The 16,845-nt window shown below is 43.0% G+C and overlaps 1 protein-coding gene across 1 annotated transcript; it reads right to left on the minus strand.

Annotated features, from left to right (window-relative positions):
• Window positions 1-625: 625 nt before the first annotated feature.
• On the minus strand, window positions 626-2,989 carry LOC147881374 (protein BPS1, chloroplastic-like). Its single transcript, XM_087370036.1, has one exon. It carries the CDS (start codon window positions 2,105-2,107, stop codon window positions 1,052-1,054), a length of 1,056 nt encoding a protein of 351 aa, XP_087226162.1. The 5' UTR covers window positions 2,108-2,989; the 3' UTR covers window positions 626-1,051.
• Window positions 2,990-16,845: the final 13,856 nt, after the last annotated feature.

The raw sequence follows: 16,845 nt of genomic DNA on the forward strand, positions 1-16,845 counted from the left end.
CGCAAGTGGCTTCACTTTCTACTTCACGACCCATCTTCCACTTCCTCGCACGTTTGCCCACATGGGAGTTCCACCTTTCCCTTCGCAACTTGTTTTCTTGTTTGCTGCTGGCAGAGTCACTACGCTTCTACATATAGCATAAATTTATTTCTTCCCCTGCGGCTGCCACTTCGTCAAATTGACATCGTGTCTGCACTTCTCCTGTTTTAAAAAATGTTTCATAAGTCTCCATAGTGGCACTACTTTTCAACTCTCCCGATTCTGGAATTCTACTGTTCCCGAGTTTGAAGACAACCGCTCTTGAAATGTGAACCGATTGATATTAACCAAGGCAGTGAAAACCCCACTAATGAACAAAGTGAAATTCCAGGTCAAATGACCTGCAGACCTTAAGCCTGTTTTAGATAACGCTACAGTAGAATCCAGATTCCACAGGCTTGCCGGCTCCAAAATACTTAAAAAGACGAGATTAAACAATTCTGCTCGATATCTGTACTCCTGATTCCAAACATGTTGTCCACCTTATGGCTATCATAGACCGAGAGGAGAAAAAACGACTGATAAACATAACTGCCCCATAAAATATTTTAAAACACAAGCGTTAGAATCTGCACAGCTGAGTGCTCCAAAACATTAATTTACTTTTAAGGCCTCGTATATTACAGACTCATTGTCCGCTAAGTAGGATGGGAAATTTTACAATGTATACAAGCAACGTTATCCTCAAGGATTCTCGTCCCACAATGCAGTTTTCTTCGCCCTTTACTTGCAGCTATCAAGCGGCTGCGGTAAATGAGTATCAGAGGATCACTAGAGCAAAATGCATTTGCCAACTATTACTTACAAGCCAAGAGTAATCCAAGTGGCAAGCGGAAGAGGCAGTGGCAAAAGCCAAATGTCGTGTTCATAAGAACACACACAATCAACGGTGCTCATGGAAAGGCCCTGACAGCTGCCACCAAAGGATTCCAAGGTGATGTTGCAGTGCGATCGTAACTTCAGAATTACGACATCCAAATAATCCATCCTCGTTTTGCACAAGGCGTGCTCATCAGACATGGCTGTAGATGTCAAGCAGAGCCATCCTACTTGAGATGAGAACCTTAAATACCTCCCCAACATGGAGCTCCAAAGAAGGTAAACGTTGGCTGAGCTCCGCTGAACAATCTCGTAGCGACCCAAGAAGCTGCCTCAGCTCTCCAGCCTGCTCTGCACTCAGAGGGAACACCTGAGCACTGAGCATCTTGTGTACCCGCTCCTGCAGACTACGAACGGCGACGTCTGTCTTATCAAGTTCTTCCAATACAGCAGAAGCTCCCTTCATCTTCTTCTTCTCTACCTGCTCCTTCACTCTCTGCTGCAAGCTGCTGAGCGCGAAGGACCAGGCAGACTGACCAGCCACCGAAATTGTCGACAGAGGGCGCCTTGGCTTGAAAGAGAGGGCCGCTGTTAAGATCCCGCAGATGAAAATGGTAGTCACTTGTGCGGCATAGATCGCCATGAAGAAATTGCCTTTCGATGAGTCCTCCAGATTCAGCTTCTCCCCCATCCGTCTTAACATGGAGCTGCAGTTTTCCAGCTTGGATCGGCGCTGGCCTAGCTGGTTCACATCGTCATCCCTCCTCTTGAGGGCCTCGGTACATTTGGTGAGAGCGTTCTTGGCCCGCCTAAGCTGCCACTCTCCGATCTTACCCTTCTCTAGAGTGTGCAGGGCCAGCTCTACGAAAATATGGTAGTTCTGTATGTCGACGATAGCGTCTCTCAATGCGTTACAGATGTCCAAAAGCTTTACGCTGTCATCCAAATACTCATCGAGCCATTTGGTCTCGCCATCGGCTAGAGCCTGTTGGAGATCTGGGACGAAAGCCTCCACGGTTGCATGCGTGCAGAGCACTGCACCCATCGCCTGGCAAAGCCATGGCATGCCAAAATATCCAGCATCATCTGTTGACTTCAATTCCTCAAGCTGGGCAGCCAGTTCGGATTCGAAGGCATTGAGACCTGGGTTACTTTTGGCCGTCAGGCTGGGGACACGGAAAGAAAATCTGGGGGAGGACATGTTCTGAAGGGCAGCCCCCAGGGAGGCAAAAAGGGAAGAACTGCTCATGGCGGCTCTTTGGGGGAAGTGCAAGTATTCTAGAGGAAGGGACGAGGAAGGAGACGAGGGGGGGAGGGGGGGAGGGTTGAACTGTGCGTCTTCCACGTATGAGGGGGAGGTGTTGTCTAAGATAAAAGATGAGACTAGGAAGCACTAGAAGAGTCTTTGTGTCCTGGAGAGGAGGAAGACGAGGGAGGCAGAGCAGAGCAGAGCCGAGCCATTGAGGGGGGAAGCAAAAAGCTTGCAAGGCCTAGAGTTCAGATGAAGAGAAGGATGGCAGAGCTGAGCAGATGCATGAGAGCATCAAGCAAGAGCAGAATGGGATGCAGATGAAGAGAAGGATATGGATCTGCAATGGGATTGAGATGAAGAGAAGGATAGAATGGGAGTCAAGGATGGATCTGCAGGAAGGAAGAGGCTTCCAGGTTGTAATGTAATGGGCACAGACACGGAAATCAAACGAACGCGTAGGAGAAAGGGTCTTCACTCTTGAGAAAAGGCAAGCTTTTGGAGTAAGGCTAAACTAGGTCTATGGCTCATTGGCTATGGCTACGGCGATGCCCTCGTTGAATTGGCCCCTTGTAAGAAGGGGGTTCTTGAATCTTCACCTAAAAATACGATTTTGCGGCTGCCTCTGAGATATGGAATATGAGCTACTAGAGGCTGCCACTGGCCAGGCTTCGAGACGGCGGGCTATGGCGGGCGCGGCCCTCATTGGGTCCCTGCTCTGGGGAATGTCGGCGACGAAGAAGCAAGCGCCTTGAGAAATGGCTTGGGTTGGGGAAATGGGTTGCTGCGAAAATGGCGAAATAGCCACGGAATCTATGAGCAAAGCGAGCTCTGGCAAGGTCCTGGTCCTGGCTATGGCGGACCTGCTCTGTTTTGCGCAGGGCTCCCCAAATGCAGCAACGTGCTCAGGAAGACGACCCTATTATTAATATAATTATTATTATTATTGATTAATGATATTTTCTTTTCTTTCTCCCAGTTACCGGCAACTGGCTCCCCCGGTTGCATCCCCAGTTGTCACCCCAACACGTCGCCCTGCCTTCCCGTGCACGCCAGCCCTTCACCGGCGGCTCCCGGTTATTGCCTACCTTGACTTGACTTTAAGCATTCTCCTTGGTTGACGTCACCATGGTTTGGAATGTGGTGGTGCCCAACCCACCATCGTGGCTTTGGAGTTCCATCTTTGTTTCCATCGATCACTTGTATGTGCACACTCTCCTAAGGGGTTGGAGCCCATCACTCGTCGCGCCAACCTCCCCACTAGACCGGAGTCTATAGAGCAACCCCACCACCATCAAGTTCACTTGTTTTTTGAAATATATTGCGATGATATGACAAGTAATATATTCGTAAGAGAAGGCAATACATATTTGGACTATCCACCTCATTATTATTCTAGCACCCAAGAAAAACTCAAGCTAGGACCTCCCATAGCAGAATCATCAACAAGCCATAGCCCTTTATTTAAACCCTTACTTAGCAAACACATAACTTTAGAGATGCATTAGTTTTTAGCCCATGTATGGATCACATCTCAACGTTTGTATGTTACCTTCAAAAGATCCCAAATAAAGATATGATTCATACAATATATCATTAAAAGATCTTGAACGAAGATTATCAATCTCTTAAAAATTTTTTATGAGGTGCAAGTGCAAACAACAAATAAGATCACCTAACTAAGTATTTTTGTAATGAAGACGAGGTGATTTTTTAAGTTGCTAGTCTATTCACCCTTCACAAGACACTAGATGCGTCCAAGGACATTGGAATCCTCACCAACTTTCCTCCACACCCATTGAAGCATCCTATGATCGCTAAATACTCTAACATCTAAATTGCCTAAATCAAGGTTGCCATCTTTTTTCTTTTCTTTTTTGGAACAAAAAAGGTTTTTGTATATTACTAAGTGGCTGGTCAAGCCAAATTGGACCAGATACAAAATTTTTCGCCATCTTAACATTGTTGGATCCAATAATTTGGCCTCCTACTTTAAATGGTGTTTGCACCTCCTCTTGGTTTATTTGTGGATGCTTGTTGGCTTAAGTAAGACACATTCTCATAAAATGACACTAGTAGCTTCTAGATACATCCTTTATACCTACCCTACCGAATTGCATGCTCATTTGGTTGAATGCCCTCATCAAGAAATGTGACACTCATATCTCTGCACCTCCTAATGCTCTTTCCACCTCACCTATCTCAATTGTCCTAACTAACTAAAAGAAAAATCAAAATAATTGACATAATGAAAGAGACATTGCAAAGAGCCATATCAAACTGAAAGTATTCTTGACTTCCTCAACCATGTCCCACTTGACCACTTGATGAGCAAAGAAACATTGTAAGATGCATTCACAATATAAAAGTTAATAGTGCTTTTGCCCAATCACTTTATGCATGACTTGCCATCGACTTCTCCATTTGTAATCAATGGCAACGTAAACCTAATGTGCCGTGCTTATGGTGTACCATAGCCTTGTTACTTCAGAGACCCAATTGGGTAATAACTTTAGGTTCATTACCACACATGATGCGTGCACACATGCGCTAGCACACCCACACATGCATGCACACAATTATCCTAGTGTGTGATAACTATAGGTTTATTAAGACACATGCATGCATGTGCACACAAATATATTAGTATGTAATAACTTAGATCATTACCACACATGCATGCATGTGCACGTGATCATGCACGTGCGTGCACATAGGCACACATGTACACATGCACTCACACAAACACACACATGCATATGCATCTACATGAACGCAAATGTGCAAACAGACACACTTGAAACTCTAGGTGATGTGCCATGGATTCAATTAAGGCTAAGGATGAATGAAAAAAGAGAGGGCAACAAATGACAGGCATAGGAGCAAAGGACCAGCTTGAGTGAAGCAAGACAAAGCTAAACGTAACCCATGAAAGAGAGCCATAATTGTCAAAAGATTCAGTGGTCATGCCTAGAGTGTCACAGATATTTTGTGCCAAGTAATGGCACCTACTCTTCTAATAAGTAGGTGCGAACGATTATAAATGCGGGTGTGTAGTAACCACATGCAATGTGAGTCATCTTGTTTATAAGGCCGTAGATGTTAGGGAGTTACGATATAAGGTCATAGTTGTTAGGGAGTCAGGATATAAGGTCGTAGGTGTTGGGGAGTTAGGGTCATCTTGTTGTTAGAGCAACTTGAGTGCATAGAGTGCAGCCAAATTATTGATTGTATATCTCCTTTCTACCCAAGGGGCCAAGTAATGCAAGACAGCTTCATTCCAATATGTTGTGCATTCTTTCTCTCTACTTACCAATTCATTTCTAAGGCACTCCCCTTTCCCCCCTATGTTTTGTTCAAACTGCATATGATTACCTCTCGTTGAGCCTGAAGCACACCATCACCTGGCCATAGAAGAATAGCTATCTACCCCACATACCTAGAACAAATATGAATTTGTAGCATGGGGATGAACCGAAGCACTTGCAAGCCACACCACAATTTAGCAATAACATTTGGACAATCCTGCTAGGAAAGGAATTAGTGTTTGTTGGAGAAGTGAGTGATGGAAACAAAATATAAAGGTCAACTCATAGTGAATGATGAAAGCAACAGACATAAGGACTTGACACCAACAAAGGTATCAAAACTGAGGGGAGTGAGAAGGCCAAGTGGCTCACTAGAGATGACACCAAACAAAGGGAGGAAGAAGAGGAAGATCAAGAGAGTCAAGATCCCCCACCTCAAGCAGGTTTGGGCGACTTCTGGTAAGAACTAGGAAGTGGAACCTCACAACCCTCAAAATCAAGGTTCATCAATACAAGCTGCAATGGACATGTTTGGGGCAAGCCCACCACCAAGTCTAGAGCAAGGATACCCAATTATGTTGCGATGACCATGGCTAAAAGGTACTAAGCTATGACACGATTGGGAGGGAGCACCCTCACCATCACACACAACAATCTACGTGTACGGATACTAATGGCCAAAACCACAATCCACAAGCAATGCAATCCCAAATGCTTGGAGATGAAGAGGCATATGCCTCATACATTGAAGATAATCTACTCACCCTCAACAATATGCCCATCGCAATGGTTGTGATACAATGTGGTACCAAAGACAAAGAGGAACTAAGCATAGCCGAAGAAGAACTGGCCTACCAATCAGTTGATTTAGTGGCAGTGGCTAGATTACAAAAGGGCGTGCAATTGAGGAAAATCAATGTGGTCTCCCGAGAAGAACTAAAGTTGATCCAAATCAACAAAGAACTACTTGATGATTTCAAAGAGCCTATGAACTCTTTTCAAAGTACAAAGATGTGTCCACATGGGAATGCATGGACTTGAAGGGGATACCACCAAATTTGATTCAACATAGAGTTCACCTCATTTTAGATGCTAAGCCAATTTTCCAGCAGAGGTAGCGAATAAAACCCATGTATGCCAGGTTGGTAGAGGTCAAAATTGGAAAACTCCTTGAGGCAAGTTTCATTTACCAGGTCGACCAAAGCTATTTGATTATTTCCAATTGTGATTGTGCCAAAGAAAAATGGCAAGGTGGGAGTCCATGTAGACTATTGAAAACTCAACAAACAAACCATCAAAGACCTTTTCCCATTACCATTCATGGATAGCACCTTGGACAAAGGAGCAAGGCATGAGATGTATTCATTCATGGACAGATACAATGCATGCAATGAAATCACATGCCAGATGTATTTGTTCATGGATGGATATAGTTGGTACAATCAAATCCCATTGGCCAAATAAGTCAAGAGAAAATGACCTTCACCATTGAATGGGGAGCATAGTTAAGTAAAATGATGCCATTCAGGTTAAAGAATGCACAAGCCACATTCCCTTGCTTCATGGTGGAAGCATTCCAAGAGTACATCAATGAATTCCTAGCAATATTCTTGGATGATTTCTCATCTATAGCACAAGCATGTGCACTTGGAATGTCTACAAAAGGTATTATAGAAGTACCAAGAGACACAAATCTCCCTCAATGCCTACAAACGTGTGTTTTGTGTCCTCCCAAAAGTCTTGCCAGGACATACAATCGCAGGCGAAGGCATCATGACTAAAAAGTCAAAAGTCAATGCCATACAAAGGATGAAAGAGCTGAATTATGCAAGTATGATCATTCATGGAGTTTCTCAAGTTCTACAAGTGGCTCTTTAAACAAATCGTTGATGTAGCCAAAACCCCTTCATTACCTCACAAGGCAAGATATGAAGTTTTAGTGGAATGAAGAACAAGCTAAACTTTTCCAGGTCTTGCAAGAGACCATCGTAAAAGCATCTTTCATGTGCATGTGGATGCATCCCAAATAGTATGTGAATTAGATGTTCTCAATGGCAGAGATGAACTCTTCAACAACGGAAAGGGAAGCTTTTGGGGGCCTTGGCAATTTGCAAGTTTTTCCCTTGCGAGTTTTGTGAGTCTTTAGTAATAAAATAATATAGCTAGTGGCTAGCCCATACCCCCCCCCACAAGTAGTAGGATTTCATAATTGTTTTTTGTTGTGACAAGTCACGTACTATCATGCTATCAATGAACACCACACACTACTTCATTAATTATTTGGACCCCAAGTAGCATGTGTCCAAAGAAATATGCCTACAAAGATGAACATAAAAGCTTATAAAAGCCGGCTTTCCTCACAAAAAATGATTAACATCCAAATGGATTTGCAAGAGACTTACAACATGAAAAACAAATTCATTTTTTAAGAGCCAACAAGAGTTGCCCAATTGGAGGATGTAATGCCAAACTCACAAAATGTATATGTCTCTTCACTTCCAAAAGCATATGTCTAGCTAACTTGCAACATTTTCCATCACACGAACAAAAATTCATTCGCTAAAAGAAAAATGTTGAAATTGTCTCCACCCGAAAAAACTAATTCACCAACATCCTTTACCACATTTACTCAAACAAACTTGTGGTTTCTAGAACAAGACAAAATTTAACATCATCTAAAAATTTAATATTCAAATCACGTCCATGGTGCTCAATGTGCATATCTTGGGTCATACACATTGCTGCCATTGTCAACCACCCATGTACCCTTGCATATGATTAAAACACACCCAAGAATGTTGTAAATCCCCTTCTTTTTGCATCATCCTTACCAAATGAACACCCAATTCTGGTCCATTAGTGGACATTTTAAAAATGCAACATCTCTCATAATTACCTTGGAAACAAGGAAGAATAGAAGTATTCATATTGACACTTAGATTTTAGCTTCAAAAAAGAATCAATCAAATCATCAATTGTATATGAGGATACCCTGAATGTCTCCATCTATCTCTGTGGTCTGTAGTACACAAATAATTCTCTATCAAACTATTTGAAGCAACGTCTATAATAAAACATTGCAAGGAGAACAAAAACCCACTTACCTCTTTTGATTCTTCAAGTGCTCCAAATGTGATAGCAACACATCAAAGGTTCCCTTGTCCATTAACATTTTGGCAGTGTCATCTACAAAAGTTATGCTATTCATTATAGTTCTCATTGTTGGGGTTGGCTTGCGTGTTGATGTAGTAGCACTTGAATCGCCTCTCATTGATTGTTGTGGTGAATTGGACTCCTTCCAATCTTTCCAGCAGCACAACTCCAATTAGATTCATCCTTTTGACTCTATATGTCCCTTGACCTAGACATTTGATTTCGCCCTTGTCGACTTTGGCATTGTATAGCAGAACTAGATCACCTTTCTTGATCTCCTTATCCTTAAGGTTTCTGTTAACCATGCCTTCCTTCTTTGTTTTTCTATTGTCATGGCATGGTAGGCAACTAGCCTTAGTTGATAGAGTCTTTCCTTGAGGGATCATGGTCTCCCATGCATTCAGTTCCAAAAATGTAGTAGGGAGTCTGTTATGTCAACATGGCAAGTACAACAAAGAATACCCAATCTACTTTGCAAGAAGCAAATCACACATGAGAAAAAGGGATTAGGGTGAACCCGATGGAAAAAAAAGATTGTGTATTGTGAAGCTTAAATGAATGAGATGAAGGAGGTGGCAACTAAATTTTAGAAAAATCTAATGTGGAATGAGTGTTCTTTCTTTCTTTGCCTTCCATTTTCAATTTGGTATTAGAACTAGGTTGATGTCGGCCACATGAAGAAGGAAGCAGCTAAATTGCCGAAGGAGGTTGTCCACACTCAATAGCATTTTGGAGATTGGACTTGAAAAAAACTTTCTCCATCAGGTTCTTTACAAAGAGTGTGCAACCTGAGGATAGTGCCATAGTTCAAATGCAAGAGATTTTTTTATTTGAATAGAGTTTTGAGAAGTCATGCTTCAGATGATGATGAGTAAGGCTTGTATTTACTAAAGACAACTCAGGTTTGTTTTAAAGGATTCATTTGAGACAAATATACTCGGTGGCCCGAGGTGTGAGCAATTTTTAGTGACATAACTTTGTTGTGTGAGGATCTTGTGAAGATCCCCTTGATGTACAACATATGAGATAGAGTGGCTTTGAAAAAATGGCCTGAGATTGAATCAATGAACTTAATCATGTTTGAAGGAAATACTTTCTTGAGCATCCTATGCACAAAGGCAACTGAGCAATATGTGAATCTTGAGGGAACTCTTGGTGATGTAGCTCGTGGAGAAACATGAGAAAATGCTGTGGGCCTATTTTTTGGCCTACCCCCAATGGGGTAGGACTTAGTATTTGCCTAGCTTTAAAATAGAAAATTGGTGAATTAACGTAATCTTTAACCTATTAACCATGAACCCAAGAAAAAATTCGAGAGGACACATGTGGAAGCTTGGAGGAGAAGAGCCTACCATGTGTCACAAAGAAGGAGCTCTTGGATGGAGGCTTGGAGAGGGGAGAAGGTGGAAAGAAAAGAGGCAGGCTTTGAGTGGGGAGGAGGTGGAAAGACAAGAGGAAGCTTTGGGAGGAAGAAGGAGACAAAAGGTCAGTGGAATGGAGGAGATGGAAGTTCATCTTTGGGAGGAAGGAGGAGATGGAAGGTGAATGGAATGAAAGGAGGAGATGGGAGGTGTCAGAGCCATGGGCAAGACTTAGCCAAAATTTCAAAAGCCAATCCAAGTATGCAAGGTGAATTGATTAGCAATTTAAGAATTGATCAATGCATGTGCCTAAAGTAGCCTGCCTCTCTCTCTCTCTATATGTGTGTGTGTGTGTGTGTGTGTGTGTGTGTGTGTGTGTGTGTGTGTGTGTGTGTGTGTGTGTGACATGTGTGTTTCCAGGGGGGGCACTTGCTATACCATTATTTATTTGTGTGTGTGTATATGTGCATATATATACATTTGTGTATCACATATGTACACACATGGTCACGTGTATATATGCTATGAGAAAGAAATGAATATATATATATATATATATATAGAGAGAGAGAGAGAGAGAGAGAGAGAGAGAGAGAGAGAGCCCTCATCACAATGATGTCCAAAAGAACACAATGATACAAAATAAATTCTTAAAGCCTCCAAAGCCATATATAAAAAGAACCAGTAGATCCACACAGAGCCCCCCTAATAAGTTGAATTGTATTTGTTGAGTATAGAGCAAAGACAACAAATTCAAATAAATCTACATAGAGCTCTCCTCATAAATTGAATTGCATTTGTTGAGAAAATTGGGATATCTAAAACTTAATTTTTTGTTTATTGACATTTAAGATCCCAAATTGAGACCCAGTAGAACGAGTCTCTAACCCATCGTAGGCGGGTGATGCAACTTGTAATTTTTATTTAAGTCAATTTGGCATGGTGTGTGGGAGTGCCCATTTGGGTGTTTCCTAGAGTCTCCAAATCTAGGAAGACTCTTTTGTGCAAGAATTTAGGGCTACCTCCTCAAGTCGATGGCATTCACTGTGGGAGGTGGATGGCATTAATTTCTTTGCAGGAGTTTTGGGTGGTTTTGGATGCCTCCTTAGATCGATGACATTCTTTGTGGGATGTGGATGGCATCTTGGCATTCTGTGGGAGGCACTACGGAGGTCTTGCATGCTCTAGATTTTGGATTGCTTTTGCATGCCCATTTTGGAGCATCTTCTAGTGCTCTTTGGTTTTTGGTGCCTTCTAGCATTGGTTCTTTTCAGGCGCTTGTTATGGAGGAGAGGTCCATGCTATGTGCATACTTTGACGTTTGCATGTCATGGTAGTGTGTGCATGCAATAGTTTTTGAGTTGGTAGTTTTTCGAAGCAAAGTAGGTCTGTGATGGTGTGTGGCAGCCATTGTTTGGAGAAGAGCATATTTGAATTGTGTTGTGGGGGTGTGCCAAGTATGGAGAGATGTTTGACGTCCCACAACCTTTCGGTGTTAGATATAAGCATGCATGGTGGTGGACTGGGGCATTCTTGTTTGTTGTACTTTCTAGGTGTGTTGCGAGTCTATGTGCCCTTTCTTTGCCTTTGTTCATCATATGAGTCATGGAAGGAAGCAAAAGATGGGAGGCCTCCGTGGAGTCCATGGACACCAAGAGCATGGATTTTGGCAAGGGTTCAATTCCGTTCTAAACTTCTTCACTTCTTTTCCACTTTGTTGTTCATTTCATACTTTTGTTTCTATCTGTCTTTGCAATTGTTTGCTTGTAACATATCTAGAAAGGATGTTTGGTCAAGATGTTGACGAAAAAGTTGACAATCTGAATTCCCAATCCACTGATACATGCATTTTTTCAAAAATTTAGTCATATTGTGTTCTTGGTGGAATTACGGGTTCCACTAGTTCACGCATATTTGCAAGATAGTCTTGCTCTCTTTCTTACATTCTCCTTTACAATTGATGTTATTAAGGGTGTTTTAATGGCATAATAATGGAAGTTGTTCTCATAGCACATCTAGGGAATCTAAATGTACATGACTTGTCCCTTATAAGTTTTTTTATGTGCATGATTTTGGAGGTCAATAGTTGTTGGTGTCAAGTGGCAATTGTCTACTATGATACATGTATCCACAAACTTGACAATCTCTTCATTTGTTGAAACTCCATATTCTAGTGCATTTTGAACCAATAATAGGCCATGAACATGTTGATTACCTCTATTTTGAAATTGCGTTATGAAGTAGTCAACAAGCTTCTCGTTTAATAGTACTCTATCGTTTCATTAATCGTTTGAGTGCTTCGAATCTGTGCACATAGTAACTCGGCATGGTAATGGGATATGACTAGATGAGATCTCTCATCGAGGGTGTTCTCAATTTTTTCTTGCAATGTGTGATGTGTTGTACAGTTCTTGTAAGTAGTTAATCAGGGGATCCCCAAGTTTTTCTGTAGCTTGTACTTGTAATCTAAGGATGTTCAAAGACACATGAAGTCACAGTATCCAATGTTATATTGCAAAAGTCTTTCGATGTTTGTGTCTTATATGTAAGAAAACAATACAACGTCTGTGCTCAACAGATAACAGGATCTCGTATGCAAGAGAGAAAAGCAGATAGTATGGAGAATCAAAAAATTTGATTACTGTAGAACTGATAGAATAGATGGTGCTGCCTCCCAACCGTGTGCTCCTATGAGAGAAGCTTCGATGGCATGCTGGAAATAGTAGAGGATGGAGGCTGGATGCTAAGGAATCAGGGTTGCTATAGCCAAATGATGAAATGGGCTTCACGGGCTTGCTCTTATATAGCCACCAGTCGGTTAGACCCAATTGGGTGCGACCCAGTCCACCCAAAACGGTCCCAAAATAGGCCACCGACCACACAATAGAATCGGTGCGCAAAATAGAGCAACTGACCTATGGTCACCGTTTGGCCCAGAGCCCCCATCTGGGGCTCCAAACGGGCCCCGCAACCCAAGTGGGCTGCCCCGAGAAATGCTTCATCTACCCTCAGTGTGGTCAGTCATGGGATGCCTTCCTGCACTTGCATGTAGCCTCGTCGGCAGTGTGCCAACTCCATCCAGCCATCAGGCCACACATGGCCCCCATCTGGTGTCCAAACCAAGACTTACCAAATAACCGAGCTACTCAAATGCCTTCTCCTCATATGGGGGGGTTACAAGTAGAGTTAGCTGGTTCCCACATAGTTACAGGAGAGTGGAGCATTGATATCTAACACCCCCCCTCAATGTCCACCCGCAAGTGAACTTACTTTTTCAGTCCAATGCCAAGTCGATGAAGATGCCTGTCTAGCAAGTCTCTTCCAAGAGCCTTCGTGAAGATGTCCGCAGCATTCTCTGTAATTGGACGGTACACCAAGTCGACCTCTCCATCCATGATGCGCTCATGGACAAAGTGATTGAATCTCAATGTGTTTTGTGCGAGCATGGAACACAGGGTTCTTTGCAATCGCCATGCAACTAATTGTCACATGATAACTGTGTAGGCTTGTTTTGCCTTGCACCCATGTCCCCTAAAATCCTCCTCAACCACACTGCCTCGCAAGAAGCAAAGCATGCTGATTCGTACTCAGCCTTGGTAGAAGAAAGAGCAACTGTGGGTTGCTTCTTGCTGACCCATGACACAGCTCTAGATCCAAGTGAGAAACAGTAACCTATCACTGATCTCCTGCTGTCCATGTCTCCTGCCCAATCCAAGTCACAGAATCCGGTCAAGATGTTGCCCTTGGTATAGGTGACGCCATAATCAAGTGTGCCTTTGATGTATTTCAGCACCCGCATCCCTGCCCTCCAATGGTTCTCTCGGGGCTTATTGGAAAACCTGCTTAGTACACCAGTCGCAAAACTGATGTTCGACCACGTGTTGCACAAGTAAATCAAGCTGCCCACAAGTCTTTTGTACTTCGCTTCATCCACCAGTGGTGATGAATCCTCATTTGAGAGCTTCACGTCAACCTCCATAGGGGTACCAACTGTCTTGCACTCAGCCATGCTAAATGCCTTCTGTATCTCTCCATCATACTTCAGCTATGAAATGAAGATCTGTTTTTGCTCTTGCTAAACTTCAATCCCTAAATAAAAATCGATCAGTCTGAGGTCTGGTCATTTCAAACTCTCTTCCTAGCAAATGCTTTGTCTGCAAGATCTTCTCTTCATGGTTCCCTGTTATGACAAGGTCATCCACATAAAGGACCATGATCATACACTTGACTCCTTCTCTAAAGATATATAAATTTGCATCAGATGGGCTCCTCCTAAACCCGTTTTGCAGAAAGTAGGCATCAATTCACTGGTACCATGCTCGTGGGGCCTGTTTCAGCCCGTAAAGTGCCTTCTTCAGTTTATAGACTTTACCTTCTGAACCGGGGATCTCAAAACCTAGTGGTTGTTCCATGTATACCTCCTCCTTGAGATCTCCACTCAGAAAGGTGGATTTTACATCCATTTGAAACATGGGCCAACTTTCCTAGGCAGCTAAAGCCAAAACACTGCGAATTGTGGTTAGTCGAGCTATGGGAGCAAAAGTATTAGTAATAATCAAAACCATGTACCTGTGCGAATCCTTTTGCCATGAGCCGAGCCTTGTACTTATCCAACGTGTCATCAGACTTGTACTTGGTCTTGTACACCCACTTGGTGCCGATTACCTTGTGTTTTGGTGGTCGATCCACAAGGTCCCAAGTGTTGTTCTTCATTATGGAGCCATACTCCAACTGCATAGCCTCCATCCACCTATCATCACCCTGTGCCTCTTCAAGACACTTGGGTTCTTCAGCACGGATCACCTCTGTCATCAAAGCGTAGTTGACCAAGTGTTTATGTGCCCTTCTTTGCTCCTCTAATCTCTTGGATCGGTGGTGTTCAGATGGTTCCTCCTCAATGGCTGGAGGTTCTCTGCCGTCCAAAAGCTGCTTTACCCACTTCGAGAATGGCCATTGCCATTGTGGTTCTACGGGCTCTTCTTCATCTTCTTTATCTTAAATCCTCCCAAGCACCATTGGGGGAGTTTGTTCTGCTGTTGGTGGTTGTATTGGATGGATATCCTGGTCCTGGTTGTCTGGGAAGGAAGCATCCTCCTCCAATTGATGTGGCTATTCTGAGAAGACCACATCGCGACTTACTATTACCTTCTTGGTAACAAGGTTATAGAGACGGTAACCCTTCACCTCTTCACTATAGCCCAAGAAAATACATTTCTGGCTCTTCAGTTCCCATTTGGTCCTGTTAGCATCAGGGACATGCACAAAATAGTCACATCCAAAAACTCTGAAATGTGCAGCTAAAGGTTTCTTACCAGAAAAGGCCTGCAGTAGTGGAGTCATCCCGTTCACAGCCTTCGTGTAGCTATGATTCAGAATGTAAACTGCAGTGTTACATGCTTCAGCCTAGAAAGTCTTTGGCAAATCTTTCCCTTTCATCATACTCTTGCCCCATTTCATAGATGACACGCATCTTGCGTTCTGCTAGTCCATTTTGCTGTGATGTATGTGGCGGGGTTTTTGCCTCTTGATCCCGTGACTTTTGTAGTAACTTTCGAATTCATTTGATGTGAACTCTCCACCTCTGTCTGATCTCAACTTCTTCACCTTCCTCCCCGATTCTTTCTCGATAATTACATGCCATTCTTTGAACTTACTAAAAGCCTCATCTTTAGTCTTCAGGAAGTATATCCATATCCTTCTAATGTAGTCATCGATCAGTGTCATGAAGTAGTGGGAACCACCCAAAGCTTCCATCTCGATATTTTTGTAGAGGTCCGTGTGAACGAGCTTTAGAGGAGCCTTTGCCTTGCTAGCCTCTTTAGGAAAGGGCTGCCGATGTTGCTTATCCATCATGCAAGCTTCACATACATCGGGTAGATCTGTAATTTCTGGTAGGTCTGCAATCATCCCACTTTTATGCATCTCCTTTAAAGAACTAAGGTTTAGATGACCAAACCTCTCATGCCACAGCTTAGTGTTCTTCACATCGGCTCGAGCACTAAAAGGTAAGAGTTCGTAGATGTTGTTGCGCTGTGTACCTTTACCAATGACCTTCCCTTGAAGATCCAAAGTCTGTGCACCATTCTTATCAAATTGAACTTTGAGGTCCCGCTCCGTAATCGCAGAAACGGACAACAAGTTCCTCTTGATATTTGGCACATAAAGAACATCAGACAACTGCTTTACAACTCCATCTGACTTGAGAGCAATCATACCTTTTCCTTTTGCTGGACATTTTGCATCATTGTTGACTGCTACTAGGATGTCATTCCCTACCGACTATAGAGAGGTATACCAATCCTTCTGACTGGTCATGTGGCATGATGCACCACTGTCAATAATCCACGGTCATCCACAAGTACATGAATTGCCTCCGTGCAAATCTCCTCAATTGCTACAAATAGCTCTATTGGTACTGCCTGCGCACTGTTGCTGGACTCTTTCTTCCGTTCTTGTCATCTGCAATCTTCTTTCGGTACTCATTCTGCTTGTGCCCTACCTTGTTGCAATAGAAGCACTTGATCTTCTTCCTTCTCTTTTTATCATCAGAAGAAGATCGGTTACCAGAGTCCTTACCCTTACCTTTCTTTCATCCAGCGTAGAAAGCCGAATCTTCTCCAGTCCTCATCTTTTGACGCATCTCCTCCTCCAAAAGCATTGCATTGAAATCCTCAAAGTTGAGGGGCGGATTTCTATTCTGCGTATTCAGCACTGTAACAAGACCGTCATACTTTGGTGGGAGAATCCGTATGCACCTTCGTGCTAGATTCTCGCTGGTGATGGTGATGCCAATTGCAGTCATCTGATCGCGCAGATTCTTCACCTTGGTGATGAACTTCTCTGCCGCTTCAGACTCAAACAGTTTCTCATTCGCGAGTTGAGTCTCCAGATTCTGAATCCACGTCTGATTCATGGT

This window comes from Dipteris shenzhenensis, chromosome 31 (genome assembly GCF_047967505.1).
Source record: "Dipteris shenzhenensis isolate YYH24624 ecotype China chromosome 31, Dip_SZ_1.0, whole genome shotgun sequence".
Lineage (NCBI taxonomy): Eukaryota > Viridiplantae > Streptophyta > Polypodiopsida > Gleicheniales > Dipteridaceae > Dipteris > Dipteris shenzhenensis.

Excerpts from the sequence above, each read along its gene's own strand:
- LOC147881374 (XM_087370036.1), bottom strand. The coding sequence starts at position 2,107 with ATGAGCAGTTCTTCCCTTTTTGCCTCCCTGGGGGCTGCCCTTCAGAAC.